General features: G+C 42.0%; 1 protein-coding gene across 2 annotated transcripts in view; it reads left to right on the top strand.

Moving 5' to 3' along the window:
• Window positions 1-23964, top strand: part of ADAMTS12 (ADAM metallopeptidase with thrombospondin type 1 motif 12) — a 282704-nt gene that overhangs the window by 138262 nt on the left and 120478 nt on the right. For both annotated transcript variants that reach the window (XM_042860207.2, XM_005312319.4), the window contains exons 5-9: window positions 9765-9848; window positions 11559-11683; window positions 17145-17294; window positions 19176-19319; window positions 20479-20623. In XM_042860207.2, the coding sequence (XP_042716141.2) occupies window positions 9765-9848; window positions 11559-11683; window positions 17145-17294; window positions 19176-19319; window positions 20479-20623 (648 nt within the window). The remainder of the gene's footprint in view (window positions 1-9764; window positions 9849-11558; window positions 11684-17144; window positions 17295-19175; window positions 19320-20478; window positions 20624-23964) is intronic.

Raw genomic sequence — 23964 nt, 5'->3', positions numbered from 1 at the left:
AAGTGACTTTATAGCTTGCTGCTTTCTCACAGCTAAATAAGTTCTCCTTTAGCTCCAGCAGTGCTGTGGCTAAAGTGGTACACGTGAACTTTAATAATCAGTATGTTAATGTGGTAATAAATACCTTAACTTTTGCATTTCCTGACTTTCATTTTAGATTTACAAGCATAGGGACAGATGCTGTTACTCATACTATTATTACAGTTAGTTCCATTGATTTCAGTGGGACAACTTGAAGAGTAAGGTGCTACTCATTATGAGTAAGGGTAATAGAATCTGGCCTTCAGTTTCATTACTGTAGGTATGTTTTTACTGGTACTATTAATGTGAATGATAGATATGTATGAAGTTATGAGACTTCTTCAGTTTCATAGCATCCTTTCCTTCTCTACCTAACTGTATTTAGGTAGTAGCCATAAGAGTAAATAGCATATTACACAGCATTTGAGGAAGGAAAACTGGGGTTGTTTATGGACACTGTTCATCACTGGTGTTTGAGAGAGTCAAAAGAAATTACCCATATTACATGTCACAGTTACAGGACCCCTTTCTGGTCTCTCTGAGAGCATCTCTCAGGTGTTAGGCCTCAACCCTTTACCTTTCTGAAGGTGGAATCCCACAATTCACTCAGTCCCCAAGCTACTGCATCCTGGCTACCAGGATGTCCCAGGCCCAACTGGGTTAGGCACCTGTAAATCTCCCTTTGGGGAAATGTGACCAGGCAGCTTTCTTAAAACAAAGTGTTTTTAAACTTAACAGTAGGAACCCAGCAAAGCATCAGAAAAAAGAGAGTTTAAAACAATATGAGGCCTAACCACATAACTATCTTACCTAGAGGCTTGCCAGCCCTTGGCAGAGGTTCCTCTGCTCCAGACCTCTGACCTCTAGGTCTATGAGCACCACTTCTCATTAGCAACCCCTCCCTTGAGAATGTCCCTTTTTTTCCCCTCAGAAGCCCTTTGTCTTCCTTCCCTGGCGTTTTGGTTCTTCAGTGTTTACAGCCTATAGTGACCAGATTTTATAGGGAAGTCCTGACATTTGGGTCTTTGTCCTGATTTTTCATACTTGCTATTTGGCCACCCTGTCAAAGTGAATATGTCTAGTATTGTTCCCTGAGTGTAATGAAATGGTAGCTATCTGAAGCTGTTGTCGTCTTTCCTGCACAGTGCAACCAGCTCCTGCTTGAATTAACCCCTTGTACTCAGCGTCCCTTACAACAATCAGACCAACAGAACATTTATTGTTCCTGAATTAATATAGAACAGCTCCAAAGCTGTCACATCATTCATGCACAGTGGGGCAGCCAATCTATAGAAAATGGTGTAGCCCATACTTAGGGATGAGACATGAGAAAAGACCTATGCTTCTATTCCTTGTAAGCAATGTACAAGGTCTCTTTTAGGGCTTGTCTACATTTAAAATGCTTCAGCGGCACAGCTGCTCCACTGTAGCATTCAGTGTAGACACTACCTACACCAATGGGAAGGGTTCTCCCATTGGCGAAGGTAATCCACCTCCACAAGAAGTGGTAGATAGGTCACCAGAAGAATTCTTCTGTCAGCCTAGCGCTGTCTACATGAGGATTTAGGTTGGCTTAATAACGCGGCTCCAGGGTGTGGATTTTTCACAGCCCCGACCGATGTAATTAAACTGATCTAATTTTCTATCATAGACCAGGCCTATGTCTGAAATCTATATTTTCATTTCAGTTCTTAATGAGCAGGCTTCCCCATGTCAGATTCTGTCATCAGATGTTCATGTCCTGCTCTCATCAAAGTCAATGGGAACCTTAATTATTGTTAGAAAAAGGAGTTTGGGAGGAAGGTAAAGCTGGACTGGGTCTCAAAAGTCAGATCAGATCCAGATTTCAGAGTTATTTAGATCCAACATTTTGGTTTGGTTCATTATAGCAACAGCAGCCAGTTGCAAAATCTGGATCTGGGGTTTGATTCTGGATTCCCTCAAAGCTGGGGTGATAGAGCTGTGGTTTTGATTTCTAGTTACAATAATACTTTAAAGAAATGATCAAATCTCACCTTCGTCCCCCTTCTCCCCTTCAAAATTGGAAGGACAGAACAGGTTGTGCTGGTGGGGGAGTGGCACTATATGTGAAAGAAAGCGTAGAATCAAATGAAGTAAAAATCTTAAATGAACCAAAGTGTACCATAGAATCTCTATGGATAGTAATTCCATGCTCTAATAATAAGAATATAGCAGTAGGGATATATTACTGACCACCTGACCAGGATGGTGATAGTGACTGTGAAATGCTCAGGGAGATTAGAGAGATTAAAGTAAAAAACTCAATAATAATGGGGGATTTCAACTATCCCCATATTGACTGGGTACATGTCACCTCAGGATGGGATGCAGAGATAAAGTTTCTTGACATCTTAAATGACTGCTTCTTGGAATAGCTAGTCCTGGAACCCACAAGAGGAGAGGCCATTCTTGATTTAGTCCTAAGTGGAGCACAGGATTTGGTCCAAAAGGTGAATATAGCTTATCACTTGGTAATAGTGACCATAATATAATTAAATTTAACATCCCTGTGGTGGGGAAAACACCACAGCAGCCTAACACTATAGCATTTAATTTCAGAAAGGGGAACTACACAAAAATGAGGTTAGTTAAACAGCGCGAAAAGTGAAATCCCTGAAAGCCGCATGGAAACTTTTTAAAGACACCATAATAGAGGCTCATCTTAAATGTATACCCCAAATTAAAAAAAACATAGTACATAGGCGTGAGTTTCTAATCTGTGGGGGGGTGCTCTTCCCAGCTCTGCTCTGGCCCCGCCCCCACTCCACCTCTTTCCCCTAAGGCCCCACCCCCGCCCTGCTTCTTCTCACCTCCGCGCCACCCCTTTCCCACCCAGTTCCACCCCTTCCCCCGAGCACACTATGCCCTCGCTCCCCCTGCCAGCGCCTCCTGTCCTGACGCTGCCAAACAGCTGATCCGTGGCAGGTTTTAGGCACTGGGAGGGAGGGGGAGGTGCTGATCGGTGGGGCCCGCTGGCGGGCAGGCGGCGCTGCAGGAAGGGATAGGTTCTGGTAGAGGGACTGCCAGTGGGTGCTCAGCACCTACAATTTTTTTGCTGGAGCACCCCTGGAGTCGGCACGTAGGACGTAGTAAAAGAACCAAAAAAGTGCCACTGTGGCTAAACAACAAAGTAAAAGAAGCAGTGAGAGGCAAAAGGCATCCTTTAAAAAGTGGAAGTTAAATCCTAGGGAGGAAAATAGAAAGGATCATAAACTCTGGCAAATAAAGGGTAAAAATATAATTAGGAAGGCCAAAAAAGGCCATTGCAGAGAAACTAAATGAATTCTTTGCATCGGTCTTCACGGCTGAGGATGTGAGGGAGATTCCCAAACCTGAGCCATTCTTTTTAGGTGACAAATCTGAGGAACTGTCCCAGAGGGGTCAGAGGAAGTTTTGGAACAAATTGATAAATTAAACAGTAATAAGTCATCAGGATCAAATGGTATTCACCCAAGAGTTCTGAAGGAACTCAAATGTGAAATTGCAGAACTACTAACTGTAGTCTGTAACCTATCATTTAAATCAGCTCCTGTATCAAATGACTGGAGGATAGCTAATGTGACACCAATTTTTAAAAAGGGCTTCAGAGTTGATCATAGCGATTACAGGCCAGTAAGCCTGACTTCGGTACCGGGCAAGCTGGTTGAAACTACAGTATAGTAAAGAACAAAATTGTCAGACACATAGATGAACATAATTTGTTGGGGAAGAGTCAACAAGGTTTTTGTAAAGGGAAATCATGCCTCACCAATCTACTAGAATCCTTTGAGGGGGTCAACAAGCATGTGGACAAGAGGGATCCAGTGGATATAGTGTACTTAGATTTTCAGAAAGCCTTTGACAAGGTCCTTCACCGAAGGCTCTTAAGCAAAGTAAGCTATCATGGAATAAGAGGGAAGGTCCTCTCATGGATTGGTAACTGGTTAAAAGATAGGAAACAAAGGGTAGGAATAAATGGCCAGTTTTCAGAATGGAGAGAGGTAAATACTGGGTGTCCCCCCCAGGGTTCTGTACTGGGCCCAGTCCTATTCAACACATTCATAAATGATCTGGGAAAAGGGGTAAACAGTGAGGTGGCAAAATGTGCAGATGATACAAAATTGCTCAAGATAGTTAAGTTCCAGGCAGACTGCAAAGAGCTACAAAAGGATCTCTCAGAACTGTGTGACTGGGCAACAAAATGGCAGATGAAATTCAGTGTTGATAAATGCAAAGCAATGCACATTGGAAAACATAATCCTAACTATACATATAAAATGATGGTGTCTAATTTGGCTGTTACCACTCACGAAAGAGATCTTGGAGTCATTGTGTTTTCATGTTCTCTGAAAACATCCATTCAATGTGCAGTGGCAGTCAAAAAAGCGAACAGAATGTTGGGAATCATTAATAAAGGGATAGATAATAAGACAGAAAATATCATATTGTGTCTATATATAGCCATGGTATGCCCACATCTTGAATACTGCGTGCAGATGTGGTCACCCCATCTCAAAAAAGATATATTGGAATTGAAGAGGTTCAGAAAAGGGCAACAAAAATGATTAGGGGTATGGTACAGCTGCCATATGAGGAGAGATTAATAAAACTGGGACTTTTCAGCTTGGAAAAGAGATGACTAAGGGGGGATATGATAGAGGTCTATAAAATCATGACTGGTGTGGAGAAAGTAAATAAGGGAGTGTTATTTACACATTCTCATAATATAACTAGGGATCACCAAATGAAATTAATAGGCAGCAGGTTTAAAACAAACAAAAGGAAGTATTTTTTCAAACAGTGCATAGTCAACTTGTGGAACTCCTTGCCAGAGGATGCTGTGAAGGCCAAGACTATAACAGGGTTAAAAAAAAAAAGGTCTATCAATGGCTATTAGCCAGGATGGACAGGGATGTGTCCTTAGCCTCTGTTTGCCAGAAGCTGGGAGTGGGCGACAGGGGATGGATCACTTGATGATTACCTGTTTTGATTACCATTCCCTCTGGGGCACCTGGCATTGGTCACTGTCAAAAGGCAGGATACTTGGCTAGATGGACCTTTGGTCTAACCCAGTATGGCCATTCTTATGTTCTTATGTAAAATCCTTTGTTTCACGAATATTTATGTTCTGAACTGTATTAATATCCCCAGAAAAAATCTGACATGCACTGAAAAAAAACATAAGTACATAATATTTCAATATTCCTTTGTGTGACTGAGACTTAGTTAGACTAACCATCCCCCACTAGGAACAGCTGCTAATGAGTGCAAAATACTTAAACAATTATCTTTCAGTTGAGAGATTTCTGAAGAATTAAGAGCCAGCACAATATTTTTTTTCCATCCTACAGTATTCAGCTAATGCAATTCAGATGTCTCCTAGGTTTTTGTTTATATAATTTGCACTAATGGGACACATCTGCAATGGATTCACACAGAAGTCTTGAAATTGTCTTTCATTGTAGCCATCAATACTGTATTGTCTTGGAGTAACTGTTTACAGAGCACAATGTAACTGATCAATTTTTGTACTCACAATGAAGCTCATTTCAAACAACAGATGCAACCCTTCCCAGCTGAGGGGGAAAATGACTTCCTCTGGCAGATTGTGACTAAGGGCATATACTACAGCCACTACAGCACTGCAGCCATAGTGTGTACACTTCCTAGATTGATGGAATGGTTTTCCTATCTATGTAGATAATCCGTCTCCCCAACCAACGGTAGCTTGGTTGACAGAAGAATTCCTCCTTTGATTTAGCCACATCTATGATGGGACTTGGGTCAATCTAACTATGGTGCTCAGGACCCCTGAGTGACATAGCGAGGTCAACCTAAATTTTAGATATAGACCAGGCTTAAGTGTCAGCTTTGTTCCTGCTGCCCCCCCCCCCATCTCTTCCTTTTACGAGTAATGCTCTTGAGAAGCAGCCTGTCTAATCGCACACACATTGACACCATCATTTGGGGCATGAGGACTCGGAGTTCAATGCTGGGCCCTTTATTTTTTAGTCTAACTGCTCCATCTGTCATTTTACCTTTAGTCTCAGGTCTGCTCTACACTAATGAGGTAAAGCGATCTAAGTTATGCTAGTTAAGTTACGTAAGTTATGTATCAGAGGAGTAGCCGTGTTAGTCTGAATCTGTAAAAAGCAACAGAGGGTCCTGTGGCACCTTTGAGACTAACAGAAGTACTGGGAGCATAAGCTTTCGTGGGTAAGAACCTCACTTCTTCAGATGCAAGTAATGGAAATCTCCAGAGGCAGGTATATATCAGTGTGGAGATAACGAGGTTAGTTCAATCAGGGAGGGTGAGGTGCTCTGCTAGCAGTTGAGGTGTGAACACCAAGGGAGGAGAAACTGTTTCTGTAGTTGGATAGCCATTCACAGTCTTTGTTTAATCCTGATCTGATGGTGTCAAATTTGCAAATGAACTGGAGCTCAGCAGTTTCTCTTTGGAGTCTGGTCCTGAAGTTTTTTTGCTGTAAGATGGCTACCTTAACATCTGCTATTGTGTGGCCAGGGAGGTTGAAGTGTTCTCCTACAGGTTTTTGTATATTGCCATTCCTGATATCTGACTTGTGTCCATTTATCCTCTTGCGTAGTGACTGTCCAGTTTGGCCAATGTACATAGCAGAGGGGCATTGCTGGCATATGATGGCATATATAACATTGGTGGACGTGCAGGTGAATGAGCCGGTGATGTTGTAGCTGATCTGGTTAGGTCCAGTGATGGTGTTGCTGGTGTAGATATGTGGGCAGAGTTGGCATCGAGGTTTGTTGCATGGGTTGGTTCCTGAGTTAGAGTTGTTATGGTGCGGTGCGTGGTTGCTGGTGAGAATATGCTTAAGGTTGGCAGGTTGTCTGTGGGCGAGGACTGGCCTGCCTCCCAAGGTCTGTGAAAGTGAGGGATCATTGTCCAGGATGGGTTGTAGATCACTGATGATGCGTTGGAGAGGTTTAAGCTGAGGACTGTAGGTGATGGCCAGTGGAGTTCTGTTGGTTTCTCTTCTGGGCCTGTCTTGTAGCAGGAGGCTTCTGGGTACACGTCTGGCTCTGTTGATTTGTTTCTTTATTTCCTTGTGTGGGTATCGTAGTTTTGAGAATGCTTGGTGAAGATCTTGTAGGTGTTGGTCTCTGTCTGAGGGGTTGGAGCAGATGCGATTGTACCTCAGTGCTTGGCTGTAGACGATGGATCGTGTGGTGTGACCGGGGTGGAAGCTGGAGGCATGAAGGTAGGCGTAGCGGTCGGTGGGTTTTCAGTATAGGGTGGTATTAATGTGGCCATCGCTTATTTGTACGGTGGTGTCCAGGAAGTGGACCTCCCGTGTAGATTGGTCCAGGCTGAGGTTGATGGTGGGGTGGAAGCTGTTGAAAGCATGGTGGAATTCTTCCAGGGTCTCCTTCCCATGGGTCCAGATGATGAAGATGTCATCAATATAGCGTAGGTAGAGAAGGGGCATGAGTGGACGAGAGCTGAGGAAGCGTTGTTCCAGGTCAGCCATAAAAATGTTGGCATATTGTGGGGCCATGCGGGTGCCCATAGCGGTGCCACTGGTCTGGAGGTATATATTGTCACCAAATTTGAAATAATTGTGCGTGAGGATAAAGTCACAGAGCTCAGCAATAAGTTGTGCTGTGTCATCATCAGGGATACTGTTCCTGACAGCTTGTATTCCATCTGTATGTGGGATGTTTGTGTAGAGAGCCTCTACATCCATGGTGGCTAGGATGGTGTTTTCTGGGAGGTCACCAATGCATTGTAGTTTTCTCAGGAAATCTGTGGTGTCACGGAGATAGCTGGGAGTGCTGGTGGCGTAGGGTCTGAGTAGGGAGTCCACATATCCAGACAGTCCTTCAGTGAGAGTGCCAATGCCCGAGATGATGGGGCGTCCAGGATTTCCAGGTTTGTGGATCTTAGGTAGTAGATAGAATAACCCCGGTCGGGGCTCTAAGGGTATGTTGATTTGTTCCTGTGTTAGTGTAGGGAGTGTCCTGAGTAGATGGTGCAGTTTCTTAGTGTATTCCTCAGTGGGATCTGAGGAAAGCGGCCTGTAGAATTTGGTATTGGAGAGTTGTCTGGCAGCCTCCTTCTGGTAGTCAGACCTGTTCATGATGACAACAGCACCTCCTTTATCAGCCTCTTTGATGATAATGTCAGGATGGTTTCTGAGGCTGTGGATGGCATTGCGTTCTGCACGACTTAGGTTATGAGGCAAGCGATGTTGTTTTTCCACAATTTCTGCCTGTGCACGTCGGCGGAAGCATTCTATGTATAGGTCCAGACTGTCATTTCAACCCTCAGGAGGAGTCCATGTGGAGTCCAACCCATGCAACAAACCTCGATGCCAACTCTGCCCACATATCTACACCAGCAACACCATCACTGGACCTAACCAGATCAGCTACAACATCACCGGCTCATTCACCTGCACGTCCACCAATGTTATATATGCCATCATATGCCAGCAATGCCCCTCTGCTATGTACATTGGCCAAACTGGACAGTCACTACGCAAGAGGATAAATGGACACAAGTCAGATATCAGGAATGGCAATATACAAAAACCTGTAGGAGAACACTTCAACCTCCCTGGCCACACAATAGCAGATGTTAAGGTAGCCATCTTACAGCAAAAAAACTTCAGGACCAGACTCCAAAGAGAAACTGCTGAGCTCCAGTTCATTTGCAAATTTGACACCATCGGATCAGGATTAAACAAAGACTGTGAATGGCTATCCAACTACAGAAACAGTTTCTCCTCCCTTGGTGTTCACACCTCAACTGCTAGCAGAGCACCTCACCCTCCCTGATTGAACTAACCTCGTTATCTCCTCACTGATATATACCTGCCTCTGGAGATTTCCATTACTTGCATCTGAAGAAGTGAGGTTCTTACCCACGAAAGCTTATGCTCCCAGTACTTCTGTTAGTCTCAAAGGTGCCACAGGACCCTCTGTAAGTTATGTAAATTAAGTCAAAGCAACTTAGATCGATTTTACAGCAGTGTCTACACCACTCTCCCGCCTCTTGAGAAGGTGGAGTACTGAAGTGGATAGGAGAGTACTCTGCCTTTGATTTATCCTGTCTTCACTAGGCCCACTAAATCAATCCCCACTGCATCGATTGCAGCAGTGCTGATTTAGCCAGTAGTGAAGACAAACCCTTAGCTTCCACTTTTATGCTGATGATACCACTGTATTTATTTTTCAACTCCCTTCTATTTGCCTAGTATTGACTTCCTCTTTTCCCTTTGGCCAGCCAAATCCTTTCTACAGAACTCAACAATAAATGCCTCATTTGCTGTTGCCCTGAACCTTTGATAGTCATTCACACCAGTACAAAGTGGATGTAAAATGCTACCATTGTGCACTGGCAGTGTTTTACACCTATCTTGCACTGATGTAAACGACTACACAGGGAGCACAATAGTGGATGGACCCTAAATGAGAAAAATGAACTTAAAATAATTTTTTTAATGGATTGTAAATTTTGCTGCATAACATTTTAATAACGTCTGTTAATTGCTGAATTTTTATTCATTTGACTGGGCAGCCCTCTGCAGTAGTTCATCATGGTTATTACATTTCAGAATGTGAAGTGAACCTTCTGTCAATAATATGTAGGAGGGGAAAAAAACAAAGAGGGCAGTCTGCTTGAAATAACCTGCATATTTCCTCTCTAAAGTTCTGTCTTGCTGTAGAGGAATCAATTAATTTCAGACCTCCTGGCTCTGACACAGGTCACAGGATTGTTCCATGATCCAAGCATTGGCAATGCAATCCACATCGTGCTCGTCCGCCTTATTCTTCTTGAAGAGGAAGAGGTGAGATTTTGTTTCCCCCAAGATTGCAATGAAGAAAGTTGGGCACGCAGTGCACTGAAGAGAGATTTTGGTAGGGTATTTAGATTAACACTAAAGAGCGTAATGAATGCATCCACTGTGTGTGGGAAGAGGGTTGCTTGTTTAAAATGTTTTGTTCATTCCTCTGTTAATCTATTGACTCTGGCACAGCTGTTTCAAAGCTAACTGCTGCTCTAAATGGTACATTGTTCAGCTCATAACTACAGGTGTTTGTGCATAAACTCCCAAAAGGAAATTCAGTTAAAATGTTCAAATATTAGGATAATTGTGTGTGAGGGGGAAACTCTTCGGCACCAGAAGAGGTCTTTCAAAGACTGAGGAGGCTTGCTGCGGAGCAGAGATTCAAACGTACAGGATGCTCAAATGAACCATCCACAGCCTAATCACATAGCATATTCATAAAGCACAGAGCAGCTGCCTGTGGAGCTCTCTGAAGTAGCAGGTCTACTATTGTACGCCTGCAAGACAGGTTATTTTTCCCATAAGCTCCTTTTCAAAACTCAGAGAAACAGTGACTGATAAAATGTTCATTGTTGTGAACAACCACACGTAGGTGATTGCATGTTCCATGTCTCATAAATGCTGTAACCGCCCCCTAAATGAATGCTGATTATTATAGCTTAATGGTTCTTTTCATAGCACCATAATTGTGCAAGGCCTTCTGTGGAGATAGCCTTAAAATAAGGTCTCTGTCCAAAGGGATTTATGATCAAAGGTCCTAATCCTAAACCAGGTGGACGCCTGGGCTGTTGAAGTCAATTGGTCTCCACATGAGAGCTAGTGCCTGCACAGGTGAAAATAATTTGTAAAATAGGAGCCTAATTTATCCAGCTATGGGTAAGGTTATCAAGGGTAAAATTTTCAAAAGCACCTAAAGCCCATTTTCAAAACTGATTTTAAACACTTAGGGTTTTAAGTACTCATTGACTTTCAATGAGACTTGGGCCCCTAAGTGCCTAATGCACCTTTGAAAAAGGGATGTAGCTGCTTACGGCACTTCAGTGCTTTGGAAAACTTTACCCTAAATAATAATATACTAGGAGTGAGGCAGAGTAAGTGGCAAAACCACAGAAGAGGGAAATATGTTTTTGGTAGCACTTATTTTGCACTGCAAAATGTTTTTTCTTCTTCAACTTGTGTTTGTTCTCTCTGATCATAAGATGACTGTTGTCCATCTTTTTCAGCTTTTAAAAAAATGGAGTGAAGGAAATGTACCCATGAAAGCATAAAATGTTACCTCATCATGAGATTGTTCATGTTGCATTAAAGGTGATAAACATGATGGAAGGTAGCTTTCTCCAAGTTACTTGCAAATTAATTTTAATCTTCTTTATGTTAGGAAGAATACTAGCTTCCAAGAGGAAAATAAAATATTGTTGTTTGAAAAATGCAATTGTTAGTTTCATTTTATGAAGGCTTCTTCCCAAAAATGCTAATTTCCTCCTTTGATATACTTTTTCTCTAGTTACACTAGCTGCAAAAATGACAAAGTTTTAACTTAATACTTGGGATATTACACAAATAACTGTCATTGCTCCTAATGATGTTTCTAGCTTTGGGCAAAAGCATAAACAGTCAATGACTTTAGTGAGCCTGATAATTAATGTTGCTGCTGTGCTCTGGCAATATAATGCAGTCTTTATAATAATATTTTCTTCTTTTTTTCTTTAGCGAGGCTTGAAAATAGTTCATCATGCAGACAAGACATTAGCCAGCTTCTGCAAATGGCAGAAAAGCATCAATCCCAAAAATGATGTCAACCCAATACATCACGATGTAGCTGTACTTTTAACTAGGTATGGTCACAACCCTGGAGAGGAGCTGCCAAATATTATTTTTATTTATATTTCTTTCACTGAGAACATGTTTATAGGCTAATAGGCTCCTTTAGTCACCCCTCCCCCCACCAACACAGACACTTCCCCATATACTGTTGTTCCTGATGAAAACATGTCATTTCTGAAGGACAGTTTTAATACAAAAATAACTTTCTTTGATGAGTATATCAGCTGCTAGTACAGGTTGAATTTTGAGCTGTTATATAAAAGCACACTGTTAAGGCTGGAAGGTGCCAAAACTGACCCACTGTACCTTGTAGAGGGTTGCTTACATCTGTTTGCAAAGCCTATATTATGTTTTATTTGTATCTGTTTTATTAACCATGAGTCACAGCCAGGAAACTTTTTTTTTTTTTTAAATATGGAGATATCCTGTCTCCTATAGAATGGACCTTGAAAGGTCATGGAGTCTAGCTCCCTACCTTCACTAGCAGGACCAAGTACTGTTTTTGCCCCAGATCCCTAAATGGCCCCCTCAAGGATTGAACTCACAATCCTCAATTTAGGAGGCCACTGCTCAAACCACTGAGCTATCTCTCCCCCCTAATCTAATCTAATCTAATCTAATCTAATCTAATCTAATCTAATCTGTAATTAGCTCCAAATGTAAACATCCTCAAACTTCAATGGTTGGGAAGGCTGAGGTTAGTATTCAGTTTGGGCCCATCTCTTTGTTTATGGCTTCAATCAATTATTTTCTCACGGAAAAAATAATAGGGCCAAAAGCCCAGCCTGTAGATCAGCAGCCCCCTAATTACAAAACCCTACAATAACAAATAACTGCACTTCACAATAGCGGATTATCTTGTTGTTAAAGTCATACAGTTCACATTCAGACTTCTAGCTAAATGATTGTAAACATGCAAAAATGTCTTGATAATATCTTTTCATTCATATTTCTGGGTCTCAGACACTATGTATAGAAAGAGGAGTAAGCAGACATTTCCAATGGGCAATTTTAGCTGTGCAGATAATTCACAGAATAGTTATTGTGTCTGACAGATTTAGTCTCTTTCTCTGTATTGCTGAATATCCATCAGAAGATCATGATTGCCTCAAATATATTTGTCGTTCAAAAGTATTCAACAATTTGTTTTCACAGTTCATAAAGATGAAAACATATTTCTCAATTGGCTACCTGTGGGTATTCACTATTTGAGCTGTTTTACTTAGTTGCAATTGGTCAGAGAAGGCCTGTGGTATTGTTTCAGTTGGATAAGCACACAAATGCTTCTGGCATAAATTCTCACATGTGGTTTAAAAATTCAGTTGATACATATATTTGGGCATGTGGCTTTGAAATTTGCTTTCCATGAATATTTTTAGTAAATGTGATATATTATCATTGTGATTTATGTGTATTACAGTAGCACCTATAGCCCAAGATCTGGGCCTCATCGTGCTAGACACTGCACAAATAGTGAAAAACAGTCCCTGCCCTAAGATCTCACAGTTTAAAGAAACGAGGGAGACAAAGGGTAAGAGGGAAAAAAAGTATTCCCCCACTCACCCCTCACAGATGGGAAACAGAAGCACTGAGAGAGTAAGGGACTTGCCCAAGATCACACAGGAAGTCTGTGGCAGATCAAGGAACTGACCCCAGGTTTCTTGAGTCCTGTTCTAGTGCCTTATAAACAAGACTGTCCATACTCTCAAAGCACATAGGGCCTGATCCTGCAAACTCACTGGGACTGCTCACCTGTCTAAAGGTAAATGTGTGCATGTGTGTTTGCAGGATTGGGGCCTTAGTTTCCCAGTTGTACAAAAGAAAGTATCCTTGTCTATTGAAAAACAACTTTTTTTTTTTGCCAGCCTTTCTCCGATACATCCAAAAACAAACTCAATGTTTTTGATGCTGCACATTGCTGTTTGTAACAAAGTTACGGTACGCTCTTGTCTGTGACTTTTATAACAATGATGCAAGTGATGGTAATTGCAGTTTCTTGACTACTACCATAATTATCAGCAATCTATGATGCCGTTTGCAGGTTTTTATATATATATATATTTTGTGTGTGTGTGTGTGTGTGTTACTAACACATTACTTGCTTCATTTACTTAATATATTTTATTTGATTTGGCCCCTAAGCACCACACAATAAAACCAATGCAAAACTTTCAAAAGGAAAACTAAAGCTCCAGTCAGCTTGCACTGACCACCAACCAAAATGAAAGGATTTGGCTTAGGAGCAAAAACAATCGTCCTTCGCTTAATCAGTCCATCAAAAAAAAAAAAAAAAAAAAAAAGGGTACGTCTATACAGGCTTGTGGGACTCATGTTGCGGGGCTAAAAATAGCAGTATTGACATTCGGGCTGAAGCTGGAGCCTGGGCTGTGAACCCTGGTGAGGAGGAAGGGTCGCAGACCCCGAGCTTCAGCCTGAGCCCAAATGGCTAGGCTGCTATTTTTAGCCCTGCAGCACAAGCCCGAGTTAGTTGACCTGAACTCTGAGACTTGCTGCCACTGGATTTTTTGTTTGATTGGTTTTTTTTTTTTTCTGTGTAGACATACCCAAAGTAACAGTTCCTAACTGACATACAGAATAAGGAAGGAAATGAATCAATACATACAAAAAACTAGAACAAAAGAAGATGTCTCCAAAACGGTTAATGGTAGATCTGCCAAAATGAACTGGCTTTATATAATATCCTAACTCTCTCTCTCTCTCTCTCTCTCTCACACACATACACACACATACACACACACACACACACACACACACACCCTCTGACGGAACCTAGGGAATGAAAACTGCCCTGTCCCAGAGGACGCCACACATGGACACTGCACAGGTTGAGAGGTGATTACTTGCTATTTCTCTCCATTGTAGGTTGCATACCTCTGGGTTAGTACTGTTCCTCTTCATATCCAGAGTAAAAACAAATATCTTCTTTGAGTCACATCCCTATTGGTGCTCCACATCAGGTACGCATGTGCTCCGCGTGCCTTCGATCAGAGATTTTCATTAGCAGTGTCCATTCGGTCTGTGCATGTGTGGCTGATACTCTCGTACCCTGCACCGAGGCTATATCAGGCTGCATGGGCCACCCTCCCTCAGTTCCTTCCCCACTTGCAAGCTTCAGAAGGAAACTCCAAAGCAGAAGGGAAGGAGGGTGGGTAGCACAGCACCCATAGCTCAAGGAACTACAGTTACTGCACTGGGGGAGTAACCTTTCTGTTCTCTCTCTGATCTCTTGTACTAGTCCAGATAGATGAAGATAGAATAACTAAGTCTTTTGGCTAAGGAGTTTACTGGTTTACCGAGCTCAGTTGTTTATCTCTAGCCAGGGAGCATCAGTGATCTCCTGTTGACTGAGAACAGGGCCTGAACAAAGGAAAAAATAGAGCAGATCTTAGACGCCTACAAGGTGTTCAGCCACCTGCTGTGGCTTGCTGCTGCAACTGCCGACCACCCGTGGGCCCTGTGCTGTGCTCCAGGTGAAATTGTCTTATGCAGATTAATTAGTTTTTGTGAACACTTTTTTCCAAAAGCTATAACAGGAATCCAGGCAATAAGAGACCTGGGGAAAATTCTAAGCAGAAAGCCTACAGTGGAGTGATTTAGGGATCACACTTTTCACCTTATTCTAATAAAAATCCCTGTTCAGTGTTAGAAGATGACTCTTCCTGTGATGCTTTACCAGGGGTGAACCACTCAAACTTCAAATAATCCACCATGAAGATCCACAGAGCCATGCATAGAATGCCATCAGAGGGGGAGCGATAGCTCAGTGGTTTGAGCATTAGCCTGCTAAACCCAGGGTTGTAAGTTCAATCCTTAAGGGGGCCACTTAGGGATCTGGAGCAAAACCAGTACTTGGTCCTGCTAGTGAAGGCAGGGGACTTGACTCAATGACCTTTCAGCTCTATGAGATAGGTATATCTCCATATATTATATTATTTAAAGATTTCTTCATTGCATGGGCCTAGAGTAAACAGATAAGTGGATCCTGGATGCTACAAGAGACAGTATTCCATAGAGCATTCCCAGCACCTTTATTATTCAGTTGTCATGTTCTCCTGCATTTCCAAAAGGTAGGGATTTTTAACCATGTATTGCAAAAAATAAGGTATTGTCCTTGTCTAAGAGGAGACTGGGATAATACTCCCTTCATAATGGTCCCATGCTCACTTCCAATTAGGATGTGCCTAAACTGGAGCTGGAAGGTATAATTTCCAGTTGGAGTAGATATACTCATGCTGGCTTAATCAGGCTGTGTGTGCTAAAAACAGAAGTTTAGCCATGTTGGTGTGAGCGGTGGGAGGGGCTAGCTGCCCAAGTACATACCTACAATCTCAGATGGAATTGTACTCAGAGTGGCTACCCTCTCCTATCATTTGCACCTTCCAGCTCCAGTGTAGACATACCCATAAAGAGAGGGATATAATATCATCAAAGGACTTAGTTATGCAGTCTTCATCTGTTAGTCGGGAGGAACTCTATACAAACCGATTGGTGCAGAAGATCTCAAGGATGTGGAAAATGAGCAGGGAAGGAAGATTTATCTTCACTGTTCTGAATCTCAGATGTGCACATTCTGTTTTTTCCTCGGCATCAAATGGAGAACTCTGCTCCACAATAGCTGAATTTTTGGAGCCAAGAGCAAGGATTTGCACACTGCTTGCCTGGAAAAAATGGTATAATTTCCGATCAATCAAGTCTTTACTTTCAAGTCCCTTTATAATTTAGCTTCCTGCTGCCAAGCTGATCTAGCAACTTAAAATGACGTCAACCCTCACTTTCACTCTGCCAGCATTTCCTGCCTTGGCTACCGCCAGTCAGCCTCTCAAACACCAACGTGCTGTGGCTGATGCTCCCTGCCTTGGAAAAACTCTCTGATAAAATCTGAACAACCACTACTTTATTCTCCTTCAGATCCCTCCGTAAGAATCGCCTCTGCAATGAGCCCTACAAATCTCAGCCTGATGAGCATAGCTACACATATGACAAACTGCAGCTTTTTTTCTTCCCCTTCTTTCCTTTTCCTACTCTCTTCCTCCCCTAGCGGTATCCCCAATTAAAAGGCAACCAAACAACTGCAATCCAGGTAACTAATTAAGCAATGCCGATTTTTTACCATATTCATTTGCATGTCTGTTGTATCCCCATCCCTTGCCTTTTGTCTGTGTCCTGAGATTGTGAGGCCTTCAGTGCAGGGATGTCTCTTTTCTTTATTGGTACAGTGCCTGCCGCAAGTGGGCCCCAATCCTGACTGGGATACTTGGGCATGACCACAATATAAATATTTACTAATAAATAATAAATCCTACATAGTGGTATAAATGTTAGACATACTGTCTTTTGCTTAAAATTCAAATGGACCACAAATATATGATGACATGGAGGTTTACTGTCCATTGTGAGCAGCATTATATGCAGTTTTAAACTCTTACCTACAAGTCTTCACTGTGTTTACAGAAAGGACATCTGTGCTGGCATGAATCGTCCTTGTGAAACCTTAGGTTTGTCTCATCTGTCTGGTATGTGCCAACCTCACCGGAGCTGTAATATTAATGAAGATTCTGGGCTGCCTTTGGCATTCACTATTGCACATGAGCTTGGACACAGGTATCGTTGGATGTAAAATGCGGAGTCTAGCTAGGTCTAATTCAGTGTTTGATATGTTTATCTTAAAATTGTATTTCCCTCATAGATTCCAAGGCCAAAAGGGACCATTGTGATCATTTGGTATAGCACAGGCCATAGCGCTTTGATTCTTTTTGGTTATAACAATGGAATATTGAAACAAAATTGGCAAATCAAAATTATCATGTGGAAAATTTCAGTTTTGCAGAAACTGCATTTTCTGTCAAAAAATCATTCAAGATGGAAACCTCCTGACCAGCTCTAGCTCTCTTCCTGACAGTCATAGTCATTTCTGGTACCCAGTGCATGTTATTTTAGGCAGAGATTTTCAGCTTTGCCTAAGTGATTTTGACCTTCATTTTTGCATACACCCCCAAAGATGGGGTGAGGAGGAGCAGCTTCTATAAATCTAAAAATCAGTAAGAAAAAAACAAAGTTGTGGAAGAGGGAAAGAGCCACCCACGCTTTTGAAATACTGGGATGACGTAACCGTGATGTTTTCAAAAAATAAACGTGTCTAAAGTAATTGGGGTTTTTTGATTCCTTGGACAGCCGCCCTGTGTGTTGCTGAACTGAGCTACAGTGACAATTTTTTCATGTTGGTCTTTCAGTGGGGTGTTTGGTTATTATTGTTAAAAGTTATTGAGTAGTAAATCTTTTACAAGGATTGACAAAAGCTTTGCAGAGGTTAGACAAGACTGAATTATGAACAGCTGGGGGAGGACCTGCTGTGGGGAAGGTCTGTTACAATGCACAGTATTATTAACTGGGGAGAGAGATGGGGAGGAGATTAGAGGCTAATTCACCAATCCATTCATGAATATATGACAATGTGGGAAGCAATGCTTCTGTCTAAATCAATAAAAAGTGACATCCTTGAAATTATTTTAGAAAGAAAGGAAGGAAGAAAGAAAGAAAGAGTATTGTAACAAGAGAAATTATTAAGAGAAGATTAATGGGTCAAATTCTGATCTGAGTCAGATATAACTATACTGAAGTGAATGGAGTTATTTTGATTTACAGCACACTAATCAAGAGCAAAATTTGGCCTGCAATTTTTGAGAGATTTCTTTTCAGTATTGTCCCAGACTTCCAGCACTTGCCGTCCTGTCTTTGAAAGTCCCTCACTGCAAACCCCAAACTTGTAGACACGCTGCTCAGTACTGTGGTATCAACCAATTTCATAGTCTAAACTGGGTTTTGACCTGAAAAACAAGGTGCTGCAGAAAGTGGTATGAGCATTCTTCAGGTGGCACCCTTCCCTCTGAATCATTACCAAATTAACTTCACTGCAGGGTACTAAAGGGCACTGCCATGTGGATGAGGCATGAGTACCTATGATTATTAAAATTGCCCTGGAATCTTTTTCAAGAGTCGGGGTGTAAACAGTGCTTAGTTTTTGCCAGGGCTGAGCCCCGACATCTCTAGGCTTGGCAGTTCATAACCCCGGCACCTCTGGGCTTGCCGCCTCAGTTATAAAAGTAAAAATATTGCTTGACTCCCAGCACCTACTTGCTTGATTCTTGACACCTCTTTCATTAAAAAATTAAGCACTGGGTGTAAACGCTGGGGCCTGGCAAAAGCCAGATTGGATAATTATGTTTTGACTCCCTAAAATTCTCCCCGAGTTTCAACTAGGGAAGTTTACTCTTTGCTTTCTGCCCGGGGGCACTGCTGTGCATTGTGTGCCTGATCTAATGCCCACCGAAGTCAACAAGAGTTTTGACTTCTGTTGTACTTTTAGCTCATGGATGAAGTGATACCTATATGTTTTCCTGATCACTTTGGGATCTTTGGAAGAAAGTTGCTATGTAACTATCAGCTATAATGACTATTTCCTGTGCTTGGTAACACTACTTCTAGTTTTGGTATCCAGCATGATGGAAAAGAGAATGACTGTGAACCTGTTGGAAGACATCCATACATTATGTCCCGGCAGCTACAGTATGATCCTTCTCCACTCACCTGGTCCCTGTGCAGCAAGGAATACATCACACGTTTCCTAGAGTGAGTGATTAGAATACTATGTCCACCTGGAATAATGGAATGCTATGTGAGGTGACACAGAGTTGAGGAGAAATTCTTAATTATTTTTTCCTTTGAGGATCCTGGAGGTATGTTGTTGGTTCCCATGTCATGGCACACCCAAATCTGACCAAGTATGATACAGTGGATAGTGGAAGAATTGTTACTTATGCAATGTTCAAATTGGACTTAGATTTGAACAATCTGAGTTGAAAACTTGGTGTAACCTACAGCTATCACATGGTTACTGGGAGAAAAGATGGCCTTGCGGGAGGGATAGCTCAGTGGTTTGAGCATTGGCCTCCTAAACGCAGGGTTGTGAGTTCAATCCTTAAGGGGGGCACTTAGGGATCTGGGGCAAAATCAGTACTTGGTCCTCCTAGTGAAGGCAGGGGGCTGGACTCGATGACCTTTCAAGGTCCCTTCCAGTTCTAGGAGATAAGATATCTCCATTAATTTAAGGTATATGAGGGCCTGACACAGATTTCCTATGACACCTTGGACAAATCACTTGTGCTCACATTTTTCAAAAGTGACCTTTTATTAGAGGAGCCTCAAATTTTGGGTGCCCAACTTCAGACGCCTCTAATCTGACTTTCAACACTGTTGAGAGTGGTGGCAGCTTTCACTGAAGTCATTCCAATGACTGAATCTATTTCCAATTTAACAAACTACATTCTGCCTCCATTCAATTCCTCTGCAAGGTGAAATGGGGAGAGCTACTGCCGAGCCCTGCTTTATAATTCAGCAGAAGGAAAGAGCTGCTGAGGTCACAGGAATCATGATACGCCACAGAGGAGAACCACACAAGTCCTGTTGCTTTTGCAGACTTCAGGGCCCCTTCTATATGCCATGGGGTGGTAAAGATACCAGATATTAATTCCCAGGCTGCTCCTGAATGGCAGGTACTCCCAGGTTTTCTGAAGTACTTTGCTCTTATCTGAGGTTCCTAAAACATTATTGGAAATAAGAAGTTATTTGCTAAATTCCCCATGCCCGACTTAGAATCTGGAAGTGTTGTTTTCTAAAGACCACGTGGGAAAGTGCCATTAATGATTAGAAATGTAAAGATGAACTATGAAAAAAATTAAAATTAAAAGCACATTTGTGTGGTTTTTAAATTTCCAATTTTCACCTTTAGCCGAGGATGGGGATTCTGTCTAGATGATATCCCCAAAAAGAAAGATTTAAAGTCACCACTTATTGCCCCAGGAGTTATCTATGATGTACATCACCAATGCCAGTTGCAGTACGGCCCCACTGCTACTTTCTGTGAAGAGGTGGATGTAAGTGCTATTTGTTTTAATCTATTTTACTAACAAGAATTTAAGCTTTTAGTTCTTATTGTGACCTGACTAAATTCCAGTTTGGGGAAATTATATTCTGCCTACATAAAATTCTTCTCCAGTTTCAAATGAATATGGCCAGGGCCGGCTCTAACTTTTTTGCTGCCCCCAATTTTACACACCCTTGACTCTTCAATCTGTGCCAATATGCCAGTAAACTATCCTTTCATATAGGCTTGCATCAAATGAAATTAACAAGGACATCCAAAGACCACTTTTTACCAGCCATAAGGGCGAGTGATGGGGAGAGGTTGTGAAGAAGAGAGAGCGGGGGGCTGGGGCTGGGGGAAAGAGGCAGAGGGTGAGCAGAACCTCGGGGGAAGGAGTGAGGGCGAGGCTCAGGGAGGAGGGGTGACATAAGGGCAGGGCCTCAGGGGAAAAGGTGTAATGCGGGGGGGGGGGCATGGTTCATGCATCTGTGCCTTCCCCCCACTTTTAGGAAGCTTTTGCTGCTCCTGACTTAACTCTCGCTTTCTAACTTGCACTCAATGTGTAACTTACCTCACTGTTTACAGCTCTAGTGAATTCCCATTAGAGATGTGTCTGCTTACACTCAGCTGTATTTATCTGAATTTGGCCAAGGGTTTTCTGTGTTGAAATGATCACTTTGAGCAAGGTTTATACTCAGCAGCCTGTGAAGTAGGTAAATAGTATCCCTATTATGCTGAGGAAGAAATTGAAACAAATTAATGGGCAGATTTTTCCAAGAAGTAGAGCACCCACAGCTCCCTTTAATGCAATGAGAGCTGCAGGTGATCTGCACCTTTGAAACTGCGGTTATGAATGCCTTGTCACTGAATCTTTATCTCCAAAACTCCCATTTTAATGAGATTGGAATTTGGTGTTTAGCCTCTGAGCAGGGCCGGCTCTAACTTTTTTGCTGCCCCAAGCAGCAAAAAAAAGCGCCGCCCCGCCGAGCCCCCCTGCCGAGCGCCGCGCGCTGCGCCGCCAGAACTCCTCCACCCAGCGCTGCCCCCCCGCTGCGCGCAGCGCCGCTGAAGCACCCCCCCGCCGAGCGCCGCGCCGCCGGAGCATCCCCTCCCCCCGTGGAATGCCATGCCTCGCCGCGCTGCCCCCCCTCCACCCCAAGATTGGCCGCCCCTTACCAGGTGCCGCCCCAAGCATGTGCTTGGTTGCCTGGTGCCTGGAGCTGGCCCTGCCTCTGAGGTTAGAGGTCATTTAGATTGGAAGCTCTGCAAGGCAGAGACCCTGATTTCATACATGTGTGTAAAGTGCCTCGCACACTGCTGATAATAAATAAATGACTTGTCATGCACTGTATCAATTTCAGAGCCATGAGTTTCTGACTGTCACTCCCATATTTGCCCATTGAACAATGCTGCTACTTTGGTGTGTGTAGTATCCTTTTTTTAACCTAGCATTATTAATGATGGGGGGGAAATTCATATGCATGGAGATTTATGTGGATAACTTCTATTAAAGCTAATGAGTTTCCTGCCTAAATCCTTCACTTTTTCAATGGAAGATAATATTTGGTTATAACATTTATGGATTTTTGCGTAGTGTGAAAATGTAACTACCAGCAGCAGGATGTGCTCATCTTAAATCCCTAGTCTAGTAATCGAACAGGCTATTCTAGTGGATGACAGCTAAAAGTACATTTATCAACTGTGTTATTTCTTCTTGAGTACATGAAATATAGTGGCAGAGTACCCGTCACATAGTTGAAAAAGAACAAAACATACTCCATATATAATAGATAAAGAACAAAACTTTCCATACACAGTGGTAGAAAACCACTCAGCCAGAACAGATTTTAACTCTGACTACATTCAGAAAATGTAGTTTCCCCAACTGCCCCCTAAATAGGGATTCCCAAACTTTTTTTCCCTGAGGCCCACCTGTGCATCTGCAATTGGCAGTATAGCCCACTATTAACACTTACGTAGGAAAATTATTAATTTTAATTATTACATACACATAATCTATAACACAGTAAATAAACAGTGTTGGTTTCCTTTTCATTTTAATGTAACCATGTGTAATGATAGAAATTCCTAGCAATATGCACTCAAAGATATGCTTCAAGATTTTTGAAACCAAACAGTTTTAGTAAAGCTGCACTTCAAAAAAATGTTCAGAGTAAAATGTGGCATTCAGACATAGAAAACGCAATGTATAAATGTATAAAACTGAACAATAAGCAAAGCAACAATGTTAACAAAATTGTTAAACACATTGTGTTATTATTTGTTGACTTTAAAACACAATAGATGTACGGCTTTGAACACTATATTGTATTTTCAATTTTTTAGTGTAAAATCTGCATTTCTGAGCTGTGTAAGTAAAGACCCAACCCTAATCTGTATTAATTAGAAAAGAATTGAATATTGTAAATAAACATATAAAATAACAGTTATTTTATACTACACTGAGGCAACGGGTACTCAGATGACCCAATAAAGGAGAATCCAAACTTCAAGTATGTTTTATCATATTTTCTTACCACTTTCTTTATTTTTTTGACTGGCTCATTTCGTGTTTCTGTAGCTGGTCTGGGACTTTCATTATCTTCTTCACCAGTGCACCCTTCTCGTTTCTGAAAAATAAATCGATCCATGTCAGATTGAAATACTGCTTGCCGTTTTTTACAGTTATAAATGGTGGACTGAGCGTATTTTGCTAGGTTACCTTGCAGTGAAATGCACCACTTTACTCGTAAGAATTAAACTTGACATATTGCAGCTTGTTTCTTAAAAAATAAAGCTTTTTCTATACTCTATCCAACATAAACAGCTCAAAACACTACATTTATATAGCTTTGACTTCGATTACATGAGTCACATGGAGTTAAAGATTTACTAAGAGCTTGACTGGCAAATGCAGTTGCGCTGGCAGACCACCCAGGACTGTCGCGGCCCACCTTTGGGCCACGGCCCACAGTTGGGAACCCCTGCTCTAAACAATGGTAGTATTGAATAATAAATAGGGAACTTCAATGCAGCCACTGGCATGTTTGCTTCACCTAAAATCAATTAAATGAGCAATAATAATATAGCCTCAGAGTACCATGCTTTGAGTGAAGATTTTAGAATACTTTGAGCAGTTCTCTGTCATCATCTTTCTTTCCCAGTGTTCTAAATATGTGATCATAATAGGAGCCCACAAATAATACACATAAGTAACAAGCAACTCACTTGAAACAAACACTTTGTGAATGATTTAAACAGAGATAGGCCAAACTCAAGATCCAAACTTTGGAATCCAAATTCATATTTGAATGTGGCTGGTAGGCCCTATGGGTCAGATTTTCAAAAGTA

Source organism: Chrysemys picta, chromosome 6, assembly GCF_011386835.1.
Source record: "Chrysemys picta bellii isolate R12L10 chromosome 6, ASM1138683v2, whole genome shotgun sequence".
Classification (NCBI taxonomy): Eukaryota; Metazoa; Chordata; order Testudines; family Emydidae; genus Chrysemys; species Chrysemys picta.
This window is presented reverse-complemented; position numbering and strand designations above follow the sequence as displayed.